This window comes from Cryptomeria japonica, chromosome 9, assembly GCF_030272615.1.
Source record: "Cryptomeria japonica chromosome 9, Sugi_1.0, whole genome shotgun sequence".
Taxonomy (NCBI): domain Eukaryota; kingdom Viridiplantae; phylum Streptophyta; class Pinopsida; order Cupressales; family Cupressaceae; genus Cryptomeria; species Cryptomeria japonica.
In genome coordinates this window covers 636,163,491-636,185,423 of record NC_081413.1, presented here as the reverse complement: position 1 = coordinate 636,185,423, position 21,933 = coordinate 636,163,491, and the positions used below count along the sequence as shown (strand labels likewise).

Here is a 21,933-nt window from a genome sequence, read left to right as displayed (position 1 = left end):
AGCGAAATCCGTATCCTTGGCTAGTTTCTCACTTCCTTTCATCTCTTTCCCTTTCAAACTTGATCAAATCAACTTCCTCTTTTCGCAATCAAGACAATCCACCACCCAACCGACACTTGGCAAGGTTAAACTAGGCTTTTAAGTCCAAAAGAAGGCTAAATGGAGGATTTTGCTCTCGACCCTTTGGAAGGGTCAGGAGCGAAATTCTCCTCCCAGGTTGATTTTCATCATCCCAAGGTTTAAAACCTCGTCTCTAAGGCAAACATGTATTAATCCTTCTCAATTATGCCTCAAAAGTCAACAATCTTGGTCATATCCTTGAGCAAAGTGGAGAAAAGGTAGATTTCGCTCTAGACCCTTTGGAAGGGTCAGGAGCGAAATCCATGCCTTAGGTTCAAATCTTCATCTCTTAATACTTTCAAACACTTCTTAGGCAAGAACATATCAAAACCTTCACCACATGTCCAAGGAACAAGACTTTTAGTGCAAATAAGGTGAAGAATAGGTGTCTTCTTGGAATTTCACTCTGGACCCTTTGGAAGGGTTAGGAGCGAAATTCACCTTTTGAGCTAATTTCTCACTTATTTTCCCCTCTTCATACCTTGGACAAACTTAATTAGGTTTTCTTCCATCATGACCACATGAATTTGCTCTTCAAGTTGACATCTAGCCCAAGAATTTGGTGAAAAATAGGGTTTTACATGAATTTCGCTCTGGACCCTTTGGAAGGGTCAGGAGCGAAAATCATGTTTGGGCTCAAATCCTGACTTCATTTTCACATTTCTTCATTCAAACAAGTGCCTTTTCCTTCATTCAAACCTAGGAAAGGATTAGCTCAGAGCTCAGGTCAAGGTGAAGTGTCTTGTAGAGAAATTCGCCCTGGACCCTTTGGAACGGTCAGGAGCGAAATCCTCATTTTGGGCTTAATTCACCTCCTTTTCCACTTGACTTTGCCTTAGTCTTGATCTTTGATTCATTCCTTCCATGTCTTAGCCAAATTTGCTCAATCCACTCATTGACTTCCTCGAACTCAAACGAGACACCACCAACAAAACTAAGCCTAAGGAAGACTTTGAAAGAAACCCTAACTTGGAGCATCTACTAACTCATCCTAGCTCAAGCAGAGCTTGCTATCCAACGATCCCCCTGACAACACTCATCATGCAAAGGCTAACAAACCAAAACCCTAAAAGACCAAGAAAGCAAACCCTAGAAAGCAAAAAAGTAGGGGTCCCCATTTATAATGGGGCGATGTGTGAATACGTCACAACAGGTCATCCTGGGCCAAGTTAAGAAGTCATGTTCAGAATCATGTATGAGTGTTGTCAAAGTGCTTAGAAGGTCTGAAGGACGAGGATCACAATTGCTTTGAGTCATTTTTAACAACTTTCTATTTTTAGGAATTTTTGCTTTTTTTCTGCTTTTTTGAAAGTGGAATCTGGGTTTTGTTCCTCAGGTCATCTGGGCTCTCAATATCAAAGGAGCTATTTGTGTCACTTTTTGGCTAAAGTTGAAGTTCGAATGGAAGCCCGACCAATCTTGGTTGTACCTCTTCATTGATTTTCCTAACATCTTCAAGATCAACATCTCAACATGCTTTTGGAGTTTATCTATACTTTACTAGTTTACCAATCTTGAAGTCTCAATGTATTATGAACTGCAACTAGCTTTTTTGCTTGTTTAGAGGTGAGTAAAAGTTAGCTGCACTTTTGATGGCACGTGTTTTAAATAGCTTGCCAAGTGTAAAGGGTAGTTAAAGCAGCAACACTTTGCTATTTGATTTTAAATTAATCGAAGGTCCAACCTAGATAAGCCTATAGGATCTTGAGGTGACAAATGATAAGGAGTAGGTAGATAAATGCCTATTGTTTGATTGGGGTTTTGTAATATCCCAGTTATTTTTTTTTTGATTTTTAAGGCCAACAATAGACATCAACAAAAAGATAACCCGTTAAGGTTAGAAATCATAAACTGAAACATGCTGGGAAAGTAAGCCTTCCACTTTTTGATCACCAAGTGCCCAATGTGGGAAGGTGAGAGCATACGGCATTGAGGGGATCATTAGCTTGATTAACTGAAAACATTGTAGTGCTTGGGTGACAAGCCAGCCCCTTCCGCTTATCCAGCGGGAAGGCAAGAAAACTTGGCGGTGAACCAGCCAAGTGAGATACACAAAAATACGAATCATTCAACCTCAATATTTCAGCGGGAGGACTGCAGTTACATAACAATCTCAACTCGACCGCTTATGCAGCGGGAGGACCATTACACTTAGATATCACTCGACCACTTATGCAGTGGGAGGACTGAAATTACAATTTGCTTGATAATAGGCGGCAAGCCAGCCTCTTCCACTTTTCAGCGGGATGAGAATTACAACATAGAACTGGTTAGTAGTACTACTACTTAACCTTACAAAAATAGAAGATATGAGAAGAGAGCAATGCTGATTATCCCAAAATGAAAATGAATTTCTGCTATTATCAAATCTGCAGGCTGGAATTGCAAAACCAGCAGCCTAAGAAAACTCTAAGAAGCTCACTCTCTCAATACACATCCAAATCACCCAAAACCAATCCCAAACCCACACTAGACTAACTGCAATGACAACCAACCAAAACCATGATACCATAACCCCCTTATCGATTTTGCACGCATCCCAATGCAAAACAAAAAACCACGCCTAGCTTAAGAATTTCGATTTTGTCTAGGAAATTCAAAACTCAACTAAAAATGCCACAAACTTACAAAGTATATCGCCATTACTGGGAAGGATGAAAGAGCCAATACCCATAACGGTCAGTCGCTTCAGCAGAGAGGTGTGATCGAAAATGCACTTCAGCCACAGGCAAACCAGCAAGTCCCCAAATGACTATGACATGCTCTGAGAATGTAGTAGATAACAACACACAGCTAGGTACTATGTTTCAAGTACGAAACCGGGAAGCACTAGGGAGACGCACTCCGAAGCCTCAAAGTTCTGTCGCCAAACCGGCAGCATAACATTACAAATTTTCAAGATGATCCAGAATGGGAGCCCAAGGCTCTTATTTATAACTTCACACCATCAAATTCAAATGCAAATTGCTTCAAACTCAATTTCTTTCATTTGCATTTCATTTCATCTCACATGAACCCCAAGAGTGGCACCATCTCACAAGTCAATCCTCACGCCATAAAGCAAGGACAATGATATTTCACTTAGCAAACATTTGAGATGGAAATAAAATAATATCTCTCTCAATAATTTTGACATCTCCTTATTAGACATAAATTTCGCCAAGCACTTAGGAGATATTAGACATTAATCCCAATTTCAATAAATCAATAGCAATTAATCAGATTAATTAAATATTAAACCTTAGGATAAGGAAATAATATTTAATTGTGTCACATATGACTCCCGTACTGATTACTGTCAAAATCAGGATGAAACTGAGCCAGGAAGGCCACTGAATTGTTGTAGGATCAGGACCTTGTCCACTGCCAGAAATAGAATTATGCCATACTGCCACTTACTAAAAATAGTAAGTCAAGAACTAATGCTCCAAAAAGCATGATCTTCGCACCCAGTGACAGAGCATGGAGAGCTCAGTAGGATAGTATCACCAAAATAGCCATTCCCTGACCTACTAAAAATAGTAAGTCCTCGCCTCATCAATGCTGGACCCTCATTCTTCATTCCACCTAGCCTACGGGTCTCAGGAATAGGCTAATGGACCACTGGGAGGTCATCAACAAGAAGGGGACATTACAGGTTTGAACCCACAACTCATATGAAGCATGGGTGCAATAGGTAGATAGGTGTAGTGGGAGCTTTGATCACATGGAGGTGCATGGGAAAACTTGGAACTCATGAATATTGCTAAAAATGGAGACATTAAATTTGTTTTGCAAATGATATTTGAGGAGATTGTTGCACCAATAAGATGCCCCTAAGAATGTTTTACTTATCTGTTCACCTGTCTAGAGTCCATATGTTAGTGCATATGGAATTTACATACTTCTTATCTCCATAGAATATTATAAAAAATGAATATCAATTGGTGAGTATTCAGTCTAGTACAACCTATATCAATAATGCCAAATGACAATCATGTTTTAAAGTATCGGTCTAGGGAAAATTTAATGGCCTATTTTCACCAAATATTGCATATAAGAAAAGGCATTAGTCTCCTATTACATCAATTGATAATTTGTTTGAAAGACATTTAGTTTGATTATATTCACAAGCAAACATAGGTTGATGGTAAGTTATGTGTTCTTTATAAGCACATATGTGTTGTACATATCTTGTCTTCCTTACTCTAGGTTTGGAATAAGTGTCAATCACATTTTACTATTTTCTTATATTAGAATTTGGACCTTATTAGCAGATATGTTCACACACTTTTCTGGAGTAAAGGCTAAAGTGCCCAACAAACCCTTTAAAACTCCTACAAAGAATTAGTACAATTTTGAAGGAAATAACCCCAAGAGTTTTGTTGAATCTATTATTACATGGCTATGACTTTTGGGGTGTTTAATGTATGGACTAGACTAGCATGTGATAGGGTTCATACAAAGATAGGCAAAAGGAGGGGAGTTTATTTCTAGGTATTGTGAACCTAATTAGAAAGAAAAAACACCTTATTTTTTTCAGTGCAAACAGATGTTTTCTGCAGTATTTCAAATTTCCCTTGGTCTTCTTGTGGTTCACTTTTTCTTTAGAAAGAGTAGTTTGAAGATACAAATGCAATCTTAGTCATTCTATTTTTGTATGGATTGATTTATGTTGGAACTTTCTAACGCTAGATGGGAATGGTGCTTGTATTTTGGCAGAACTAGAAATGAAAAGGATTCTTCTTGAACTTTTCAAAGAGCGACAACAAAGAACTGCAAATACTAGGACTATTCCAAGCTTCTACAGAAAGGCAAGCATAATAAGTCTTTGATACTTATGCATCACAGGGTAGTTGTTATATGCTTGTTAAAACACTTTATTGTGTTCTTTTTTGAATCTCATACTTTTGGCTACCTATCGATACCTTGCCCATTACTTTGAACTAGATTTCATATCTATTTTGTAAAAGCTACTTGGTCGTGGCATTGGGTTTTCATGACTTGCAGAAGTCTTGTAAGGGATCTATTGCGTCTAGGGTCCAAAGGTTGGCAAAGGTCAGATTTTTAAAGGTATTTTCTTGACTTCTCTAGTTGCCATTTCTGGTGAGTATTTCATGTTCAGTTTTGTAACTTTGTTAGCATTGCCAAAAGGAGTTACTAAAATGGTGACATTTATATCAATGCCCATGATTGATTAAATTTTGAGAAGGCTTTATGATGCTATTTGTAAAAGGTAGTGGAGGTTATAACTTATAAGTAAATAGTATACGTGATATGAATATGTGCATTGCAAAATAGGTTTGAATGGATATCTGTGCTTATTTGGGATTGTTCTAGAATGGATTAAATGCATACTCTAATGGTTCAAAGTTATGTTGGAAAATACAAATTTTCATTTCATCATATAATGTAAAATACTGTTAGTTTTATTTACACATATCCTTAATGTCTTGTTTGCAGAAGCAATCAAATTTACTATTAAATGAAGACGACCTAGACACCATGTGGGCATGCTTGCAAGAAAATTGTGTCATTGATGATTCAAATGATGCTGAAAAGGTTTGGTTGCATTGGTTTTTTTTCACTTAAGACCTGTTTTGCTAATTAGAATGAGAAGCTATATTACTATTTTAAGTTTGAATCTCGCATATGTGTTATACAAGTGGGATGGAATCCATTTATTGTGCCTTAGTTTCATGATTTTGTCAATTATTTCATATCTAATAGGCTTGTTTATGGTCAGACATTCATTTCATAGAGCTATCTTTCACAGCACATAATAATCTCAAAACAGGTTGCATTGCCTTAATAATAGTTACCAGTAATGAAAGATCTGACTTCTCTAGTGAAGTAGCATTTTGTTGGGAAATAAAACAATGTAGTGCTCACAGATTCATTCCCATAGAAGTGTGAGTTTTTTCTCTGAAGCCACGCCATTGTGTGTACATTTAAGAGACCACATTAGAACAAGAAATAATTGGTTGAATCTCATTAAACTATAATGTGGAAAAAAATCATGATGCTTCTGTAGTTCTCTTGTTGACAAAATGGAGTTCTTAAGAATGATTTTTATGATTGACTCCTCTTGATTATGCCAGGCTGGTATTTTTCTCTTAATCTTGAGTTTTCAGTAGATTAGTGATTACCATTTCAGCTGATGGTTGTAGGTCTCATGTTCTGGCTATGAGAGTGATTAAGCCATTAATAGCTTCTATGAAACTAAGATAGTTTATTTGATGTCTGCATGTACAACACTTTATTTTAGTTGCATAAGGAACTGTTGCTAGCATGCATTCCTGATTGTCCATTTGTCCATAGTGTGATTGCTTTATATAGTGTTATTTTTTTCATACTTAAAACAAGTTGGCAGACATTGTGGTTTCTAGTGAATATGGTTTTGCCACATACAGTTTATAGCGAAATGTTAGATGGTGCTAATATTATCCTTTCCTGTTTTTCGTTTGGATGCAGATGAACTACGAAGATTTTTGCCATATAGCATCTGTTTGTGTAGATCAAGTTGGTCCAAAATGTCGGCATTTTTTCTGTCCATCAAATTTTATGAAGTTTGAGAAGGATGAGTCTGGGAGGATAGCTATCTTGCCGTTTTACCTGTATGTTATGCGCACGGTATGTGTTAATATGATCTTCTCTGCTAATGATAGCCCTAGCAAAAATGTATTTTCTGAATGAAAATAGATAAAATCAATAAATAATCAGGTATATATCGCTTGCATATATTTAAATATACCAAATAATATTGGATAGGAATGTCCATGTATTTGCTATTTTCTGATTAGTTAATTATTTGATTTGAATTATTCTTTCATCATAATGATATTTTAATAGAGCCTATTTGCTTCTCCTTTAAAGGAAAGGGATTCCTATATATCCAAAATATCATATGGGGATGCCCTTTAGTTTTCATTGGGTGAGGACTTTAATTAATCTTTGCTTAAGACAAATTAAGGTATTCTTTTCTGGTCAATGTCTGAACTCTGAGGGATGGATTTGTCTTCATTGTGCTCATTAACAATCTTGTAAAATAATAATTTCATATGCTTTTCCTATAAACCTCACATTTTTTATAGTGTGGAAGTTGTCCCTAGAATTATGTATGAGTTTAACGTTTCTCTGAAATTGAATCCAATTCTGCAGCATGTTGTTCTGATTTGAAGGTGTGTAATATTAAATGGGCTTTGCAGGGAACTCCATGAAAATATGCAAACATTTTGTTGTTCATTCATAGGCATCTGGAGAGGTGGGATATGAGTATGATTACTGTCCTTTCATTTCAAATCAGGATAGATGAGTAAATAAACAAGTTTACAATTGCATTCATATATAATCACCAGGTGATGAGGGCATGAGGACAAGGCTGAGGCCATTTGGGTTCGGCATATGTACACAAATTAACATCGATCTGATGGAAATTTTTTATAAGGCCAGCAGAACTCAAATTCAAATTCATCTAAAAAATATAAACTCATTCATGTGAAGAGTTGTTCTAAATATCAAGAAGTAATTCAATAATGCCATTGCACATGTAACAAAAAGTATTTGTTTTAGGCTAAAAATCCACAAACAGAAGACAAAGTCCACAATCAGTTTTGTTTTCTTTAAAATAGAGTACAATTTTTCTCATTGGCTGTGATCTGCTGCTCTGCATTGATCTGCCAAGAGAGAAAAATTGAACAAAATGAGTAAAGTGTGTATTTTTTTGTTCTGTTTTCAATTTTTGCTTTTCTTTGTCAGTTGGACCTTCTCATAATAATCTCTAACTCTGAGCTCTAGAGTCCCTTGCACTTGTTTTCAGTGATTGAGACTTAGATACACATATTAATTATATAATCTTTGTTTGTTGTTGTGTAAACTGGGTAGAAAACAGTGTTCAACTGTATTTTGGAATAAAAATGGAAAAGCCATTGTTAATGTTTGTAGCTTCAGTCGAATGATCATTTAGAATACATATAATATATGTTGATTAATAATAATATACTATTATGTTATATTATTATATTATTATTAATCATATAAAATTTAATATTCAATATTAATCTATTATATTATTCTAAATTAATAATTGATTGATGAAACATTATAATATTGATTAAATTATTATAATTAAAGGAGAGACATGTCCGTTCAAGGACATGCCTCTCCAAAGGAATATATATAGTATAATGTTATTCAATTTGAGAACACATAGAATTCCAAGAATGCAAGTATCAGATTGAATCAGATATATACATTAAAATACATCCAATAAAACCTGGGAAAATCAACAGCCATTGTTTAGTTTGTGTTAACAAACACTTAATGGACACTCTGTAGACTGTAGTTCATTTAGAATCAATTTTTTCGATGAAATTAATTTTTGTATATTCTAAATAGAATGAAAACGAAAATGCTTTGTATTTGCAGATTGAGATATTCAAACTCAAAACGTTGATTCACCATCCTGTGCAGTTCTAAGACACGGGGATTTAGGAACTCACAAACATTTACAGGAAATTTAAAGAGCTTGCTTGCAATTTAAAACAATAATGTTTATTTTTTCAGTTAAAAGAAAGGGTTTTTGATGTTTTTCTTCACAATTTATAGAAGTTATGTCAAAGGAGTGGCTTTTTATTGCAGGTGGTGCTGCTGGGATGGTGGGCTGACATTTTGTTATTGCTCGCTACCCTAGGAATATCACTGTCTCTCAAATGTGGGATTTTTAGGGGTCGGGGACATGTCCCTGGTGAAAATTAGCCTTGATGGAAAGCATTTTTAACATCAAAAGAAGCTATATCTGAGTGGTACTTATTCTGCCAAATTTTCCCAGGACTTTACACCTGGCCTCATCCACTTGGGAGTTAGTCCAATGGTAGTTGGATCTGGGCTGTCATTATGACAGTTGCTCCCCCACTTAATTGCTAGCCTATGACCTACTGGAAAAAATGTTATGGGAAACAATTAAGCTGAACTTTTAGAAAACACAGGGGTGGCCTCGGGTCTTTAATGTCGCTACACTCTACTTCCAAGTGCTGCCATTGAGAAATAATGCGGTGGGCACAGATCCATGCATTGACATAGTTTCAACTGTACTGTGAATTATCTCCTTTGACTTGAGGAGCAAAATTCTCCTTGTACCTCATGGTGTTTTAATCAATAAACAGTTTAAGCTTATTGTTCTGCTTCATTTCTGGCTTTGTTTATTTTTGATTTTGTAGTTCCAATGTCACTGAAATTCTTTCAACTCAATCAAGGTTCTCTCAAGAATAACATAACCTACAAACTTTGTTGGCTTTCTTTTCAAAGTTTGCAGCGCTGTTATAATATCTCATTCTCTGCTTATGCAGGTTTCTCTGACCCAAGCACGGATAGACATGAGTGAGCTTGATGAAGATGCAGATGGTTTCTTGCAGCCACATGTATGCCCTGGTTGCACCGTGCTTTTGATTAGTGGAATAATAGTATAACTATAAATTGATTGTGTTGTTTGATTCTTAACTGTTTTAGTTTTTTAATGAATATGTTCCTATGCATTGACTTTATGCTAGTTAAACTATGCCTATTAAAGGTTAATGTTTTTGAAAACTAAGAGTTCTCCATGTACAGGAAATGGAAGCTTACATAAGACACCTTATTCCAAATTTGGGACAGCTCCGTGACATGCCTACTGATTTTCTCTATATGTATTGCCGTATTGCAGCTCATAAATTCTTTTTCTTTTGTGATCCTCACCGACAAGGTTTGAAGAATTTTCCCTCTGCTGGAATAGTAGGATGTATTTAGAATCAAATATACTTTCATATAGTCTACTTGTTGTATTGCAAATGCTGTGATTTCAGAATGCCATCTGTATAGATTCTGTATAGATATTGGAAAGTATCAAGGTTATGTCAGCTAAGCTCTTGTAACAAGTCAACAATGCTAAATTTTCACTTCCAGCAGAAGGTCCTTGTTTAGTATTCTTTCTTTCAAGTTTAGCATATGTGGTTTACTTACTGACATTTTTTAACTATCTACGGTTAGGAAGACATGATTGCTTGTTAGCATCTAAACAATGTTCACTTGTATTGCTTTGACATATCTTTTTGTGAGTGGCACAAACTGCTGAGCAAGTATTCTGTCTTTGCCGTTTTCATATGGCTTTATCATATTTGTATGTTGAAATGAAGTCTTCTTAGAAGCTTAGTCAAGTTTAAAATGACAGTAGTTTAATCACATACAAAGCCTAAAGAGTAAGAATTGATACAGCTAATGACGAAATATAAGTCCACACCCACAAATAAAATGCTACATCTCATGGTCATCTGTATTTTCAAAGTTCATTGAAGTTTTAAGCATTTCCTTTGTCCTGGGAATGATCTCCTAATGTTCAATTGCTGAATGCGTTGATTCAAGTGTTTTACCAGTAAGGTAAAGGCCTTATTGCTTTATTTCCCATTGTAAATGGAGAGATTGCAATCTCTCCAAGAAATTGAGTTCCATAAATTTACGTCCAAGACTCTTTGGTCATTCTAACTTTTAAGTGATTTTCACATGTAATCAGAATACCTGGAGAGGTGTGTTTTTGAATCTTTAGTCTAGGACTTGGAATGAAGACTAAAAAATTGAATACTTCACAAATTCACAAAACGCTAAGTTGAAGTGTTCATGTTGACATTTCCTTATTGTTAAAGAAAGATACAGTGCTTTGCAAGTGGCTTGCAGGATTCATTGGTGGGGGTGCAAATGTTGTTTGGGTGACTATCAAAGCAATGCAAACAAGCACAGACAACATTCTCATGAGTATCCAAATTTACATTTACTGTTTTCCCAAAGCTAAAATGTACTGGTTCCACCTAGAATAATTGTTGAGTGGTACACTGAGAAATGATAGAATAAAGACCAAAAGTATCAATTATGGGGCACATGGGCTGGAGATTAGATAATCTCACAAAAGGGGCTACAATCCAATCTTTATGAATTAAGTAGCAAGTTTTGTATTTCACATTTGGATAACTAGAAACACTGTTCCAGGGCTCATATTAAAAAATAAATCCTTACATTGCAAAAAAAAAGAACTTTAAAAGGCTACAAAAACCATAGATCCATTGATTAAATCGTCATTCTGTAAATTGTTATTGGGAAGTAAAGATTCCATAGCTGCATGTATGAAGGAAAATGGGTACCAGCACAAAATTGAATAGGAAATTTGTAGGAAGCATCAGATTGATTGGCCATCAAGCATTATTTGGATCCCCGTAGCTCTATTAGTGTGGAACATGTTTGAGAATGAGGACTAGCTTCTTTTTCTTCCATATATAACAATATTTGTGAAAGACGCCGAATGCTGATTGTAGCAATCCAATATAAATTTCTGAGTCCGATTTCTTGACCAGCGGTTGGAAATTTGGTTTTTAGATGCATTTTTTGAGGTTTTATGCTTTTTTTTTTTTTGAAATATATGATTTGGGAATTGACAATGCAAAAAGAATAACAAAGATAACACATAAAATAATTGACTGGAAACTAATTTCTGAATTGTGATTTTTATTTATCAGCAATAACAAATGAATTTAAATGATTTCCTTCAGCAATCTAAGCCAACAACAGCCTACCAGGAGTCCAATGCTGGGAATAGAGGGGGTCTTATTGGCCTGAACTGGTGAAATGACTGAATGAAGCACCTCCAGCTGCAACCAATGACTCCTGAAAGCTTTATTCATCAATTGGATAATTATCAAAAACAATTTAGAAAAGAAATCCTTATTTCAGTGCACTTTTTAAACTTTCCCCAAGAGAAACCCCAATTTGGTGTGTCTTCTACCCATTGTTTTACTCCTGTAGCTCCTGTAGTTTTACTCCTGTATCTTATAATTTGCTGCTAACAATGAATTTTGTATGCTGCAAAACCCCTTAAATTATTTATTTGAAAATCCAGGCAAGCTCCAGGTGGTACGATTTGGCTAGGGAGAGAATGGTTATCCCCAATTTGTCACAAACTCTGAAATATCTTTCCAAAACTTGCTCAGATCTGATTATCAGTCAGTAACCTTGCTGTAGCTGCTCTCTAACTTGGAATTTTTACCCTTAATGGCTGAATATGAACATTCCAGGTTAAATCGTCCTCTCACACAAAGTTTGAAGATCTTCGTCTCCAAACCCAATTTCAGACCCTACAAGAAGCGTTGCAGACCTGCAAATGTGAATAATCTTCAAAATAACAATCTCCAATAATCCCCAAATGGTACGTACAATGCTCTTTTATTCCTCTTAGCCCTAAATCGAACTTCTCTTGGCATATTTTAAAGATTCCAATGGAATCTTCTTTTCTTCAATTTGGACGTACAAACTTGGGGAAGTTCATAACATAACATGGCCACTTTTTAATTATTTATTCTTGCCTAGGAAATCGAACGTTGGGTGCACTTAATGATTTAACTTTATAACGTTATTTTTATATAAATTTCTATTTTGGCATAAAGTAACTTATAAGTTTTTAACTTATATAATGCATTTTTACAAAGTTATTTTATAAGATTTTCTAATTATAGAAAAAGTAACTCTATAATGAATTAATATAAAGTGCCTATGATATAAAACCACCCAAGTCACAAAAATTACTAAGTATAAGCCCTCCTTGGTGGCAATATCATCTCCTATCCACTGATTTCACCTGCGTAGGTGGCTAACAGGTGAAACTAGGACTCTTGAGTGAACACTGAAAAAAATGGGGACATTACAGTCCTCCCTTCCCGGGATTGCTTGCCCTCAAGCAACACCAAGCAACCCCCTGCTCCACTCTGATAAAATTTTGTCAGCAAAACAATTCCCAGATCCCATACCCAAATGAAGAATCCGCTGTAGGAGCTGAGATAGGAGAATGCGACATCATTGAAGTTATCAAACATATTGTCAAACCAATACCAATCAATGAAATACACTCCTAACTCTGTCTCTATCTCCAAGATACACTTGTGAACACTTTCATATTGCTTGAAAACTGGTGTAGACCCTACCAAGTCCAAAAGTGTCAAATGATCTTTACTAGAACAGTCACTAATCCCTCTGAAACCAAGGAAGATATAATCAACAATTAGCAAAGATATTGCTGTCAAGTGAAGTGGAATTGATGACCAATCCATAGGTGAGTGATGGATACCTTCTACTGCCATCAAGGACATCTCTTGAGTAGCTGGCATGCTTAAAATATTATCAATCACAACATCATTCTCATTAAAGGAGTAATCAGCAGCTGAGTTTTTTAGAATTGGACAAACTTTGTCTATCATTCAATATAGGATAGTGAAGGTCATGAATATGTAGGAGATGTTTCTTAGCTCGTTGGGCTATCAATTTGGCTTGTCATGCTCTTGCCAACCATTCCTTATTCAACCTCTGGGATTGTTCTACATCAGCTATGCCAAAGTGCAAAAAATCTTATTTACTACAAGATGCACCATTATTAGCTTCCAACTAGTATGTTGTCATTCCTTTAGGCTTGCCATTGGATGAAGCTCTCAACACCACTTCTTTCCCATCCACTGAGAACTCTAACTGCATCTTATGATAATCAAATGTGTACCTACCAATGGATTGAAGCCACTACATACCAAGAACCACATCATATTGGTCTATCGATATCACATAGAAATCATCAGTCAAGAGATAAGTTACCAAGTGAAGGCTAAGTTGAGGAACTCTCTAGTGCAACTCAAGGTATCACCACTAGTAGTTGTCACTCTAAATCCTGAAAATTCCTCAACTTGTAATCCAAACTTCTCAATTGACTGCACACTCAGGAAGTTGTAGGTAGCACTTGTATCTACCAAGCAATCCATTGGCTGTCCCCCAAGAGTTCCCTTCATTCGAAAGGGGTAGTACCACGATACTCTGGACAATGAGGCAATCTTAATGTGGGCAGAAGCCAATGTATCCTCATCACTTGTATCCTGCATCTGCTCATCCTCACCATCAGTAAAGACCTCTATAAGATGTGCCTTGCCTTTTCCAAGTTATCTATGACCTGGTTCCCATGGCTCTTTGCATGAGAAACACAATTTCTTCCTCCTTAATTCATTTCGTGATTCATGATCCATCTTAGGAGGAGGTGACGTGCTGGGTAACTGTGAAGATGAACTCTGAGAAGGTTTAAAACCTTCAGAAGATTTCCTGTTCTGTTGAGATGGAGAAGGTGGAGGAGATGTATCAAGGTCCAACATAAGCTGTATGGCCTCCTGTAAAGTCTTAGGCTTTAAAGCCCTTACCAAACCTCAGAGTCTTTAATGTAGACCCTCGATGAAAAGCATCACTACTCGTTTGTCAGACATCTCAGGAACCATGGCTGCCATGCACTGGAACTCATTAATGTAAGACTCTACATGTCCTGTCTGCTTCAGTAGAGCTAAGTCCTTGTAATATAGTTCGACATCCTTCCTGTCAAACTTGGCAATCGGTCTCTTTGTGAACTCTAGGTAGGAGTGAATGAGAGCATGGTTTTGAGTGACTAATCCATGGTGCCGCCAATCGTATGCAATTCCCTCTAAGTGTAGGACTGCAAATTGGATGGCTTCATTTTTAGCCATAGTTTTCAAGGATAGGCATATGTCCAGCTTATGGACCCATGCTCACACACTAATAGAGCCATTGCCATCAAAAGTGGATAAAGTAAGCTTGTTTGTAGCTTTCTTCAAATCATTATTCCACTGTTGTCTGGGCCATCTGTCATTCTGTCCCTTCATAGAATCTTTGCGTTGCATACAATATTGATGCAAAGGAAAAGCATCTCTGACGTGTGTCGGAAGTCGAGCCCACTCATCACTGGCGGCCATAACTGTATCCTGAAAAGTCACTCCATTTTGTGGATCAGCCAATGGTGGTTCATCTCTAGGAGTGAACCAAGGAAGCATAGGTCTATCGGCTGTCCTAGTATGTGTCCTGTCTCTCCATGGTGAAATAGATGCAGTTCCCAAGGAAGATGGAGTCCTATTGCTGCCACGACTTTATTACGAAGTAATTGGTAAAATATTTGCTTAATATTAACAGAGATCAATAGATCTTTATATACAAGAAGAAAGACGATGTTTCTTTAGGAAACGATCGTGAAGAATAGAAACATTCTATTCTAGCTAATAGCTAACTAAGTATTTACAAAATATAACAGTAGATAACCATTAACAATAAATAGAAACTATCTATTATCGTAATACCCTCCCTTAATGGTTAATCTATCTGCTACACCAAGCTATCCTCTGAATTTGACAAACTTATCTGGACCAAGTGGCTTGGTGAGAATGTTTGCAGTCTGATCCGCTGTAGGAACATAATGCAAGTCTATGATCCTGTCTTCAATGTCTTCAACCAACTGCCGTATGTAATGACAATGAACATCTACATGCTTGGTTCGTTCATGGAAGACTGGATTTCGTGCTAACTTGATAATGCCATCGTTATCAACAAACAAGGTGTTCGGTCCTGCTGGTGACATCTGCATATCCCCAAGCATCCGACGAAGCCAGACAGCTTCACAACATGCCTTAACTGCCCCTCTATATTCGGCCTCTGTAGAGGAGAGAGAAATAACCTGTTGCTTCTTACTGGTCCATGTGACGGCACCGGATCCCAAACTAAACACATATTCAGAAGTTGACTTTTTATTATCAACAGAGCCGGCCCAATCTGGATCTGTGAATCCACGAAGTCTAGGATTAGAACTCTGAGAGTAGAGAATTCCTTAATCAGTAGTGCCCTTCACATAAGGAAGCACACGCTTTTTGGCTATCCAATGATCAGCCTTGGGAGCTGTCATAAAGCGTGAAATGTAGCTAACTGTGAAGCTGATATCAGGTCTAGTAGCAGAGAGGTAGATAAGGCTACCTACTAGTTGCCTGTATGTAGTATCATCAATGGGAGGAGAATCAGACTGGTCTGATAACTTCAGACCTTTCTCCATAGGTGTAGATGCAGTCTTGCAATCCTACATACGAAACTTGTCTAACAGGGCCCTAGCATATTTAGACTGAGAAATGAATATACCTAGGCAATAATGCATGAGCCCAAGGCCAGTCATGTCAAAAGACTGGCATAAAGTCTGTTTGATTCCCCGAATCAAAAATGCCGAACTGCCGGTGATGATCAAATCATCCACATAAGTGACCAAAAGGATGATATCACTGTCAGTAGTTTTGATGTACAAGTTTGAGTCTGAAGAACTCCTCTTGAAGCTTTGATCACTAAGGTACTTATCAATTTTCATGTACCATGCCCTAGGGGCTTGCTTCAAACCATAGAGAGCTTTCACCAGTCTGAGAACCTGGTGTTCTTTCACTGCAACCTTGAAATCTGGAGGCTGCGTCATGTAGACCTCTTCTTGTAGGTCACCATTCAGGAAAGCACTCTTGACGTCCATCTGATGGACCTTCCAGCCAACCTGTGCTGCCATGGCTAGGACTAATCTGATAGTGCTCATCTTTGCGGTAGGAGCAAAGGTCTCCTCATAATCAATGCCCTGACGCTGAGAAAAGCCCTTTGCAACTAAACGAGCTTTGTACTTATCCAAAGTACCATCAGACTTGTATTTGATTTTGTAGACCCATTTGCAGCCAATGGGTTTCTTCCCTGGTGGAAGATCAGAAAGTTCCTAGGTGTGATTCTTCAACAGGCTTTGGTGTTGAGATTGCATAGCCTGTTCCCACTCTGGAATACCTTTGGCCTCAGAGTATGTCTGAGGTTCAAACACATTGTGAATGTTGGCCATGAGAGCAAAATTAACTGTCCCTGCAGGTTTGCTCTTTTTTCGAGCAGTTCTTCCATCGATGAGTTCATCATTCCGAAGATCAACAAGTGTCTTGGCCCACCACTTAGGCCGGAGAGGAGAAGGACCAACATTAGCATCAGGAGATGCTCTATGATCAGGTTCCTCATCAGAAGAATCCGTATCAAAAACAGGTGAAGCGTCTGCAAATATGGGTGATCCTGTAGGAGAAGCCGGAGGTGTATGTACAGGAATCACTGGGATAACTGGAGCTACTGGAGCTGTAGGAGCCCTCCCATCAGGTGGACCTAATGGAAGTCGAACTCCCAAATCATGAGCCTTTGTAGGCCGGTTTGCTGAATCAGGAACAAGAGAGATAGGCATGAAGGGTCCTCGCTGCTCATCAAAGACTACATCATGACTATACAGGAGATGAGATGTCTAAATGTCGATCAAGCAGTAGGCTTTGTGAAGACTACTGTATCCAGTAAGCATAAGTTTCTGGCTCTTGGCATCCAACTTGGTGCGTGAAGCATCAGGGATCCAAACATAAGCAAGGGAGCCGAAAACCTTCAGATGACTGATTTTGGGCTTGCGACCTGACCAGGCCTCTTCTAGAGTCTTGCCTTTGACTGCCACAGTGGGTGACTAGTTCAAAAGGTAGACTTGAGTGTTAACTACTTTTACCCAAAACTGCTTCAGAACATGTCTGTGGTTGAGCATGGATCTAGCCATCTCAGTGATTGTTCTGTTCCGACGTTCAACTACACTGTTCTGTTGGGGTGTGGTTAACTGGCGCTTAATGCCATGAATATCATAGAAGCTAGAGAATTCATTAGAACAAAATTCCCCCCCATTATCTGATCTAAGAGCAATAATAGATTTCCCAGACTCTATTTCAACTAGAGGTTTAAACTTTTGAAATACAGTAAACACTTCTGATTTCTTTGCAAGAAAATAGACCCACATTTTTCTATTGAAATCATCAACAAACAACAAAAAACACCTGGACCCAAGAACAGAAGGAGTAGCCATAGGGCCGCAAATATCAGTATGAACAAGCTGAAGTACCTGAGAAGCCCGCCATGAATCGCCACTTTTGAAGGGTGTGCCATGTTGCTTCCCAACCTGGCATGCATCACAAACTCCAAGCTGCTGAGTCTGAATCTTTGGCAATCCGAGGACAAGCGCGTCCCGAGCAAGTTGAGCAAGATAGCGCACATTTAAGTGCCCATATCGCTGATGCCAAAGTGTACTGAGAGAAGATTGCCGAGCAGCCATAGCGAGGTCTTGAGAAACACCAGAATCTGCAAGTTTGAAAAGACCATGATCCTCAAGACCAACTGCAACAACTGACTGAGTCTCCCGATCAGTGATGGTGCACTGATGTGAACTGAAGGTGACATCCAACTGTGGAGAGTGTCGCAACATTTGACTGATTGAGAGTAGATTGAGTTCCATCCCTGGAATGTGGAAGACATCGAGGAAAATGAGATTCCTCCCAGCAGACTGAATTTGAATGTTGATTTTGCCGACAACCGTGTATTCTTCCCCGCCACCAAATATAATAGAATTTGAATAAGGCTGGTAGTCAGTGAACCAGTCTCGATGGTGGGTGAAATGACGAGAGGCACTTGAATCAATATACTAGGCAAACGATTTGACATGATCTGCGGGTCTTTTAGCCATGAAGGCGTAAAAGGCAGATTCTGTCTGCTCAGTGTGCTGTGCATTGTTCGCTTTGGGCTGTGAACTAGATTGCTTAGCTTGGGTAGCTAAGCGCTTCCGACATTCAACCTTCATGTGACCATACTTGTGGTAGTAGTTGCATTGAATGTTCTTTTTCTTGGAGCCTTCTGGTGCAGGAGCAGAGGGTTTTTGCTGAGAAGACTGCTGAGAAGACTTGCCCTTATCCTTGTGAAAAGAATTAGCAGCAAAGGCTTGTTTTGTGGAGGTGGAGTTGGAACTGCTACCGAACTGTTGTGTCCACCGATCTTGTTGAAGCAGAAGTGTGCAGAGATCTGTGAACTTTAGATCAACACCGGTAGAAGTGATGTTGAGAGTTTCAATAAAATGCGCGTAGGACTTGGGTAAACTTTTAAGGGTGATTACCACAATGTCCTCTTCCTCCATCTTGCGTCCAATGGCAAGCAATTGATCACGGATTTCCTGAATCCTATTTAGGTGATCCTGGAGCGATTTCCGCTCATCCATGACAATAGAAAACAGAGAGTTCTTGAGAAAGAAGGCCCTGCTTTTATCATAAGTCTCATGTAGGGTTTTGAGATGCGCCCATATCTCGGCAGCTGTTTTGCCGAATGGAATCTGAGGGAGATGATCATCAGCTACGGATAATTTGAGAAGCATCATTGCCTGCCGATTATGCTGGTCATATGTAACCTGATCAGGACTAGCTGTTGTCAGACGTGAAGTACCTAGAACCACCCGATCGCTGCCGCGATATTCGAAGATGGTGAGCATCCATTGCTTCCACGTGCTATAATTCCAACCATTGAAGTACTGATTTCCCTCGAGCAGAATATTCGTCAGAGATGCCATGGCACGAATTTCTGTGAAAAACGTTTAAAACTGAGAAGGCACGTACTTCGAGGCAAAATGTTGGAAGACCCAGAAAAAACGGACGGTAGCCCAGTTGAGCTCTCGAAAAACCCACCACGAATTTGTGCTCAGAATTTTTTTTTGATTGAATCTGGAGGGTCAAAACCCTAGCCGAAAGTCAGAAAACGCGGGTTTGACCAAGTTGCAGGTTGTAGAAAAAATGGCGGGTCTGTACTGCGACGAAAAATGCCAAAAACCCTCGCCAGACAGATGCAAACAGGAAGAATACCGTTACACGGGTTGAACACAGTCCTTAACAACCTCGAAAAAAAAGAAGATTAAAAAAAAAAACGGAAAAAATTCTTCACGAATTTTTGTTTGAAAATATTTTGAAAACAAAAAATTTCCGAAAATCTGTAGCAAAACCAAGAGGCCCGAAAAATCTCAGAAAAGAATTCACAAATTCTTTATTCAGGCTCTGATATCATATTACGAAGTAATTGGTAAAATATTTGCTTAATATTAATAGACATCAATAGATCTTTATATACAAGAAGAAAGACGATGTTTCCTTAGGAAACGATCGTGAAGAATAGAAACATTCTATTCTAGCTAACAGCTAACTAAGTATTTACAGAATATAACAGTAGATAACCATTAACAATAAATAGAAACTATCTATTATCGTAATAGACTCCTTGCAACTGAAACTGATCTGCTATGACTTTTGCACTACCCCTGTGATTTCCCAAATCCATCCTATCCAGTGTGTCCTGTAACCTGTTAATAGCCTGGACAATTCTTGGCTGCGATTTAGCCAAACTCCTCATGATCTCATCAAGATTTAGTGGGTTTTGTCTTTCCTGTTTGGGAGGGCTCCTGTGACCCTTAGGTATTAGTCTCCGCAGGTTGCTCAGTTACAAAGTTCAAATCCACCAGAGGTCTTCTTCATGTGTAAAATCTGTAAGTACCAAATCTGCCCCGACGCATAGAATCACTCCGATGACCCTCAGGCTGGCAGGATCATCGCTCTGATACCACTGAAAGATGCCGAATGCTGATTGTAGCAATCTAATATAAATTTGAGTTTGATTTCTTGACCAGCGGTTGGAAATTTGGTTTTTAGATGAGTTTTTGAGGTTTTATGTTTTTTTTTGTTTTTTTTTTGAAATATATGATTTGGGAATTGACAATGCAAAAAGAATAACAAAGATAACACAAAATAATTCACTGTAAACTAATTTCAGAATTCTGATTTTTATTTATCAGCAATAACAAATGAATGTAAATGATTTCCTTCATCAATCTAAGCCAACAACGGCCTACCAGGAGTCTAGCACTGGGAATAGATGGGGTCTTATTGGCCTGAACTGGTGAAATGACTGAATGAAGCACCTCCAACTGCAACCAATGACTCCTAAAAGCTTTATTCATCAACTGGATAATTATCAAAAACAATTTAGAAAAGAAATCCTTATTTCATTGCACTTTTTAAACTTTCCCCCAGGAGAAACCTTAATTTGGTGTGTCTTCTACCCACTGTTTTGCTCCTATAGCTCCAATATAAATTGTTTCCACCAAATAACCATGGGGGATCATCTAATTTGCTGCTAACAATGAATTTTGTATGAAAACCCTGCTGCAAAACCCCTTAAATTATTTATTTGAAAATCCAGGCAAGCTGCAAGTGGTACGATTTGGCTGGGGAGAGAATGGTTGTCCCCAATTTGTCACAAACTCTGAAATATCTTTCCAAAACCTGCTTAGATCCGATTATAAGTCAGTAACCTTGCAGTAGCTGCTCACAAACTTGGAATTTCTACCCTTAATGGCTGAATATGAACATTCTAGGCTAAATCGATAGCTTAAAGGTGAGAGGGATTTCGTCCTCTCACACCAAGTCTGAAGATTTTCGTCTCCAAACCCAATTTCAGACCCTGCAAGAAGCGTTGCAGACCTGCAAATGTAAATAATCTTCAAAATAGCAATCTCCAATAATCCCCAAATGGTACATACAATGCTCTTTTATTCCTCTTAGCCCTAAATCGAACTTCTCTTGGCATCTTTAAAAGATTCCAATGGAATCTTCTTTCCTTCAATTTGGACGTACAAACTTGGGGAAGCTCATAACATAACATGGCCACTTTTTAATTATTTATTCTTGCCTAGGGAATCGAACCATGGGTGCACTTAATGATTTAACTTTATAAAGTTACTTTTATATAAATTTCTATTTTGGCATAAAGTAACTTATAAGTTTTTAACTTATATAATGCACTTTTATAAAGTTACTTTATAAGATTTTTTAATTATAGGAAAAGTAACTCTATAATGAATTATTATAAAGTGCCTATGATATGAAACCACCCAAGTCACAAAAATGACTAAGTATAATCCCTCCTTGGTGGCAATATCATCTCCTATCCACTGATTTCACTTGCTTAGGTGGCTAATAGGTGAAACTAGGACTCTTGAGTGATCACTGAAAAAATGGGGACATTACAATTTGATCTCATATTGATCATGCTTTTGCAAAGTTTAATGCC

At 37.9% G+C, this 21,933-nt stretch overlaps 1 protein-coding gene across 1 annotated transcript in view; it reads left to right on the top strand.

The window, feature by feature from the left end:
- The window catches only part of LOC131078084 (probable serine/threonine-protein phosphatase 2A regulatory subunit B'' subunit TON2), a 109,367-nt gene that overhangs the window by 26,880 nt on the left and 60,554 nt on the right, over window positions 1–21,933 (top strand). Inside the window, exons 3-8 of the mRNA XM_058015727.2 lie at window positions 4,822–4,913; window positions 5,110–5,172; window positions 5,563–5,661; window positions 6,574–6,732; window positions 9,447–9,518; window positions 9,706–9,838. Coding sequence (XP_057871710.2) covers window positions 4,822–4,913; window positions 5,110–5,172; window positions 5,563–5,661; window positions 6,574–6,732; window positions 9,447–9,518; window positions 9,706–9,838 — 618 coding nt within the window. The remainder of the gene's footprint in view (window positions 1–4,821; window positions 4,914–5,109; window positions 5,173–5,562; window positions 5,662–6,573; window positions 6,733–9,446; window positions 9,519–9,705; window positions 9,839–21,933) is intronic.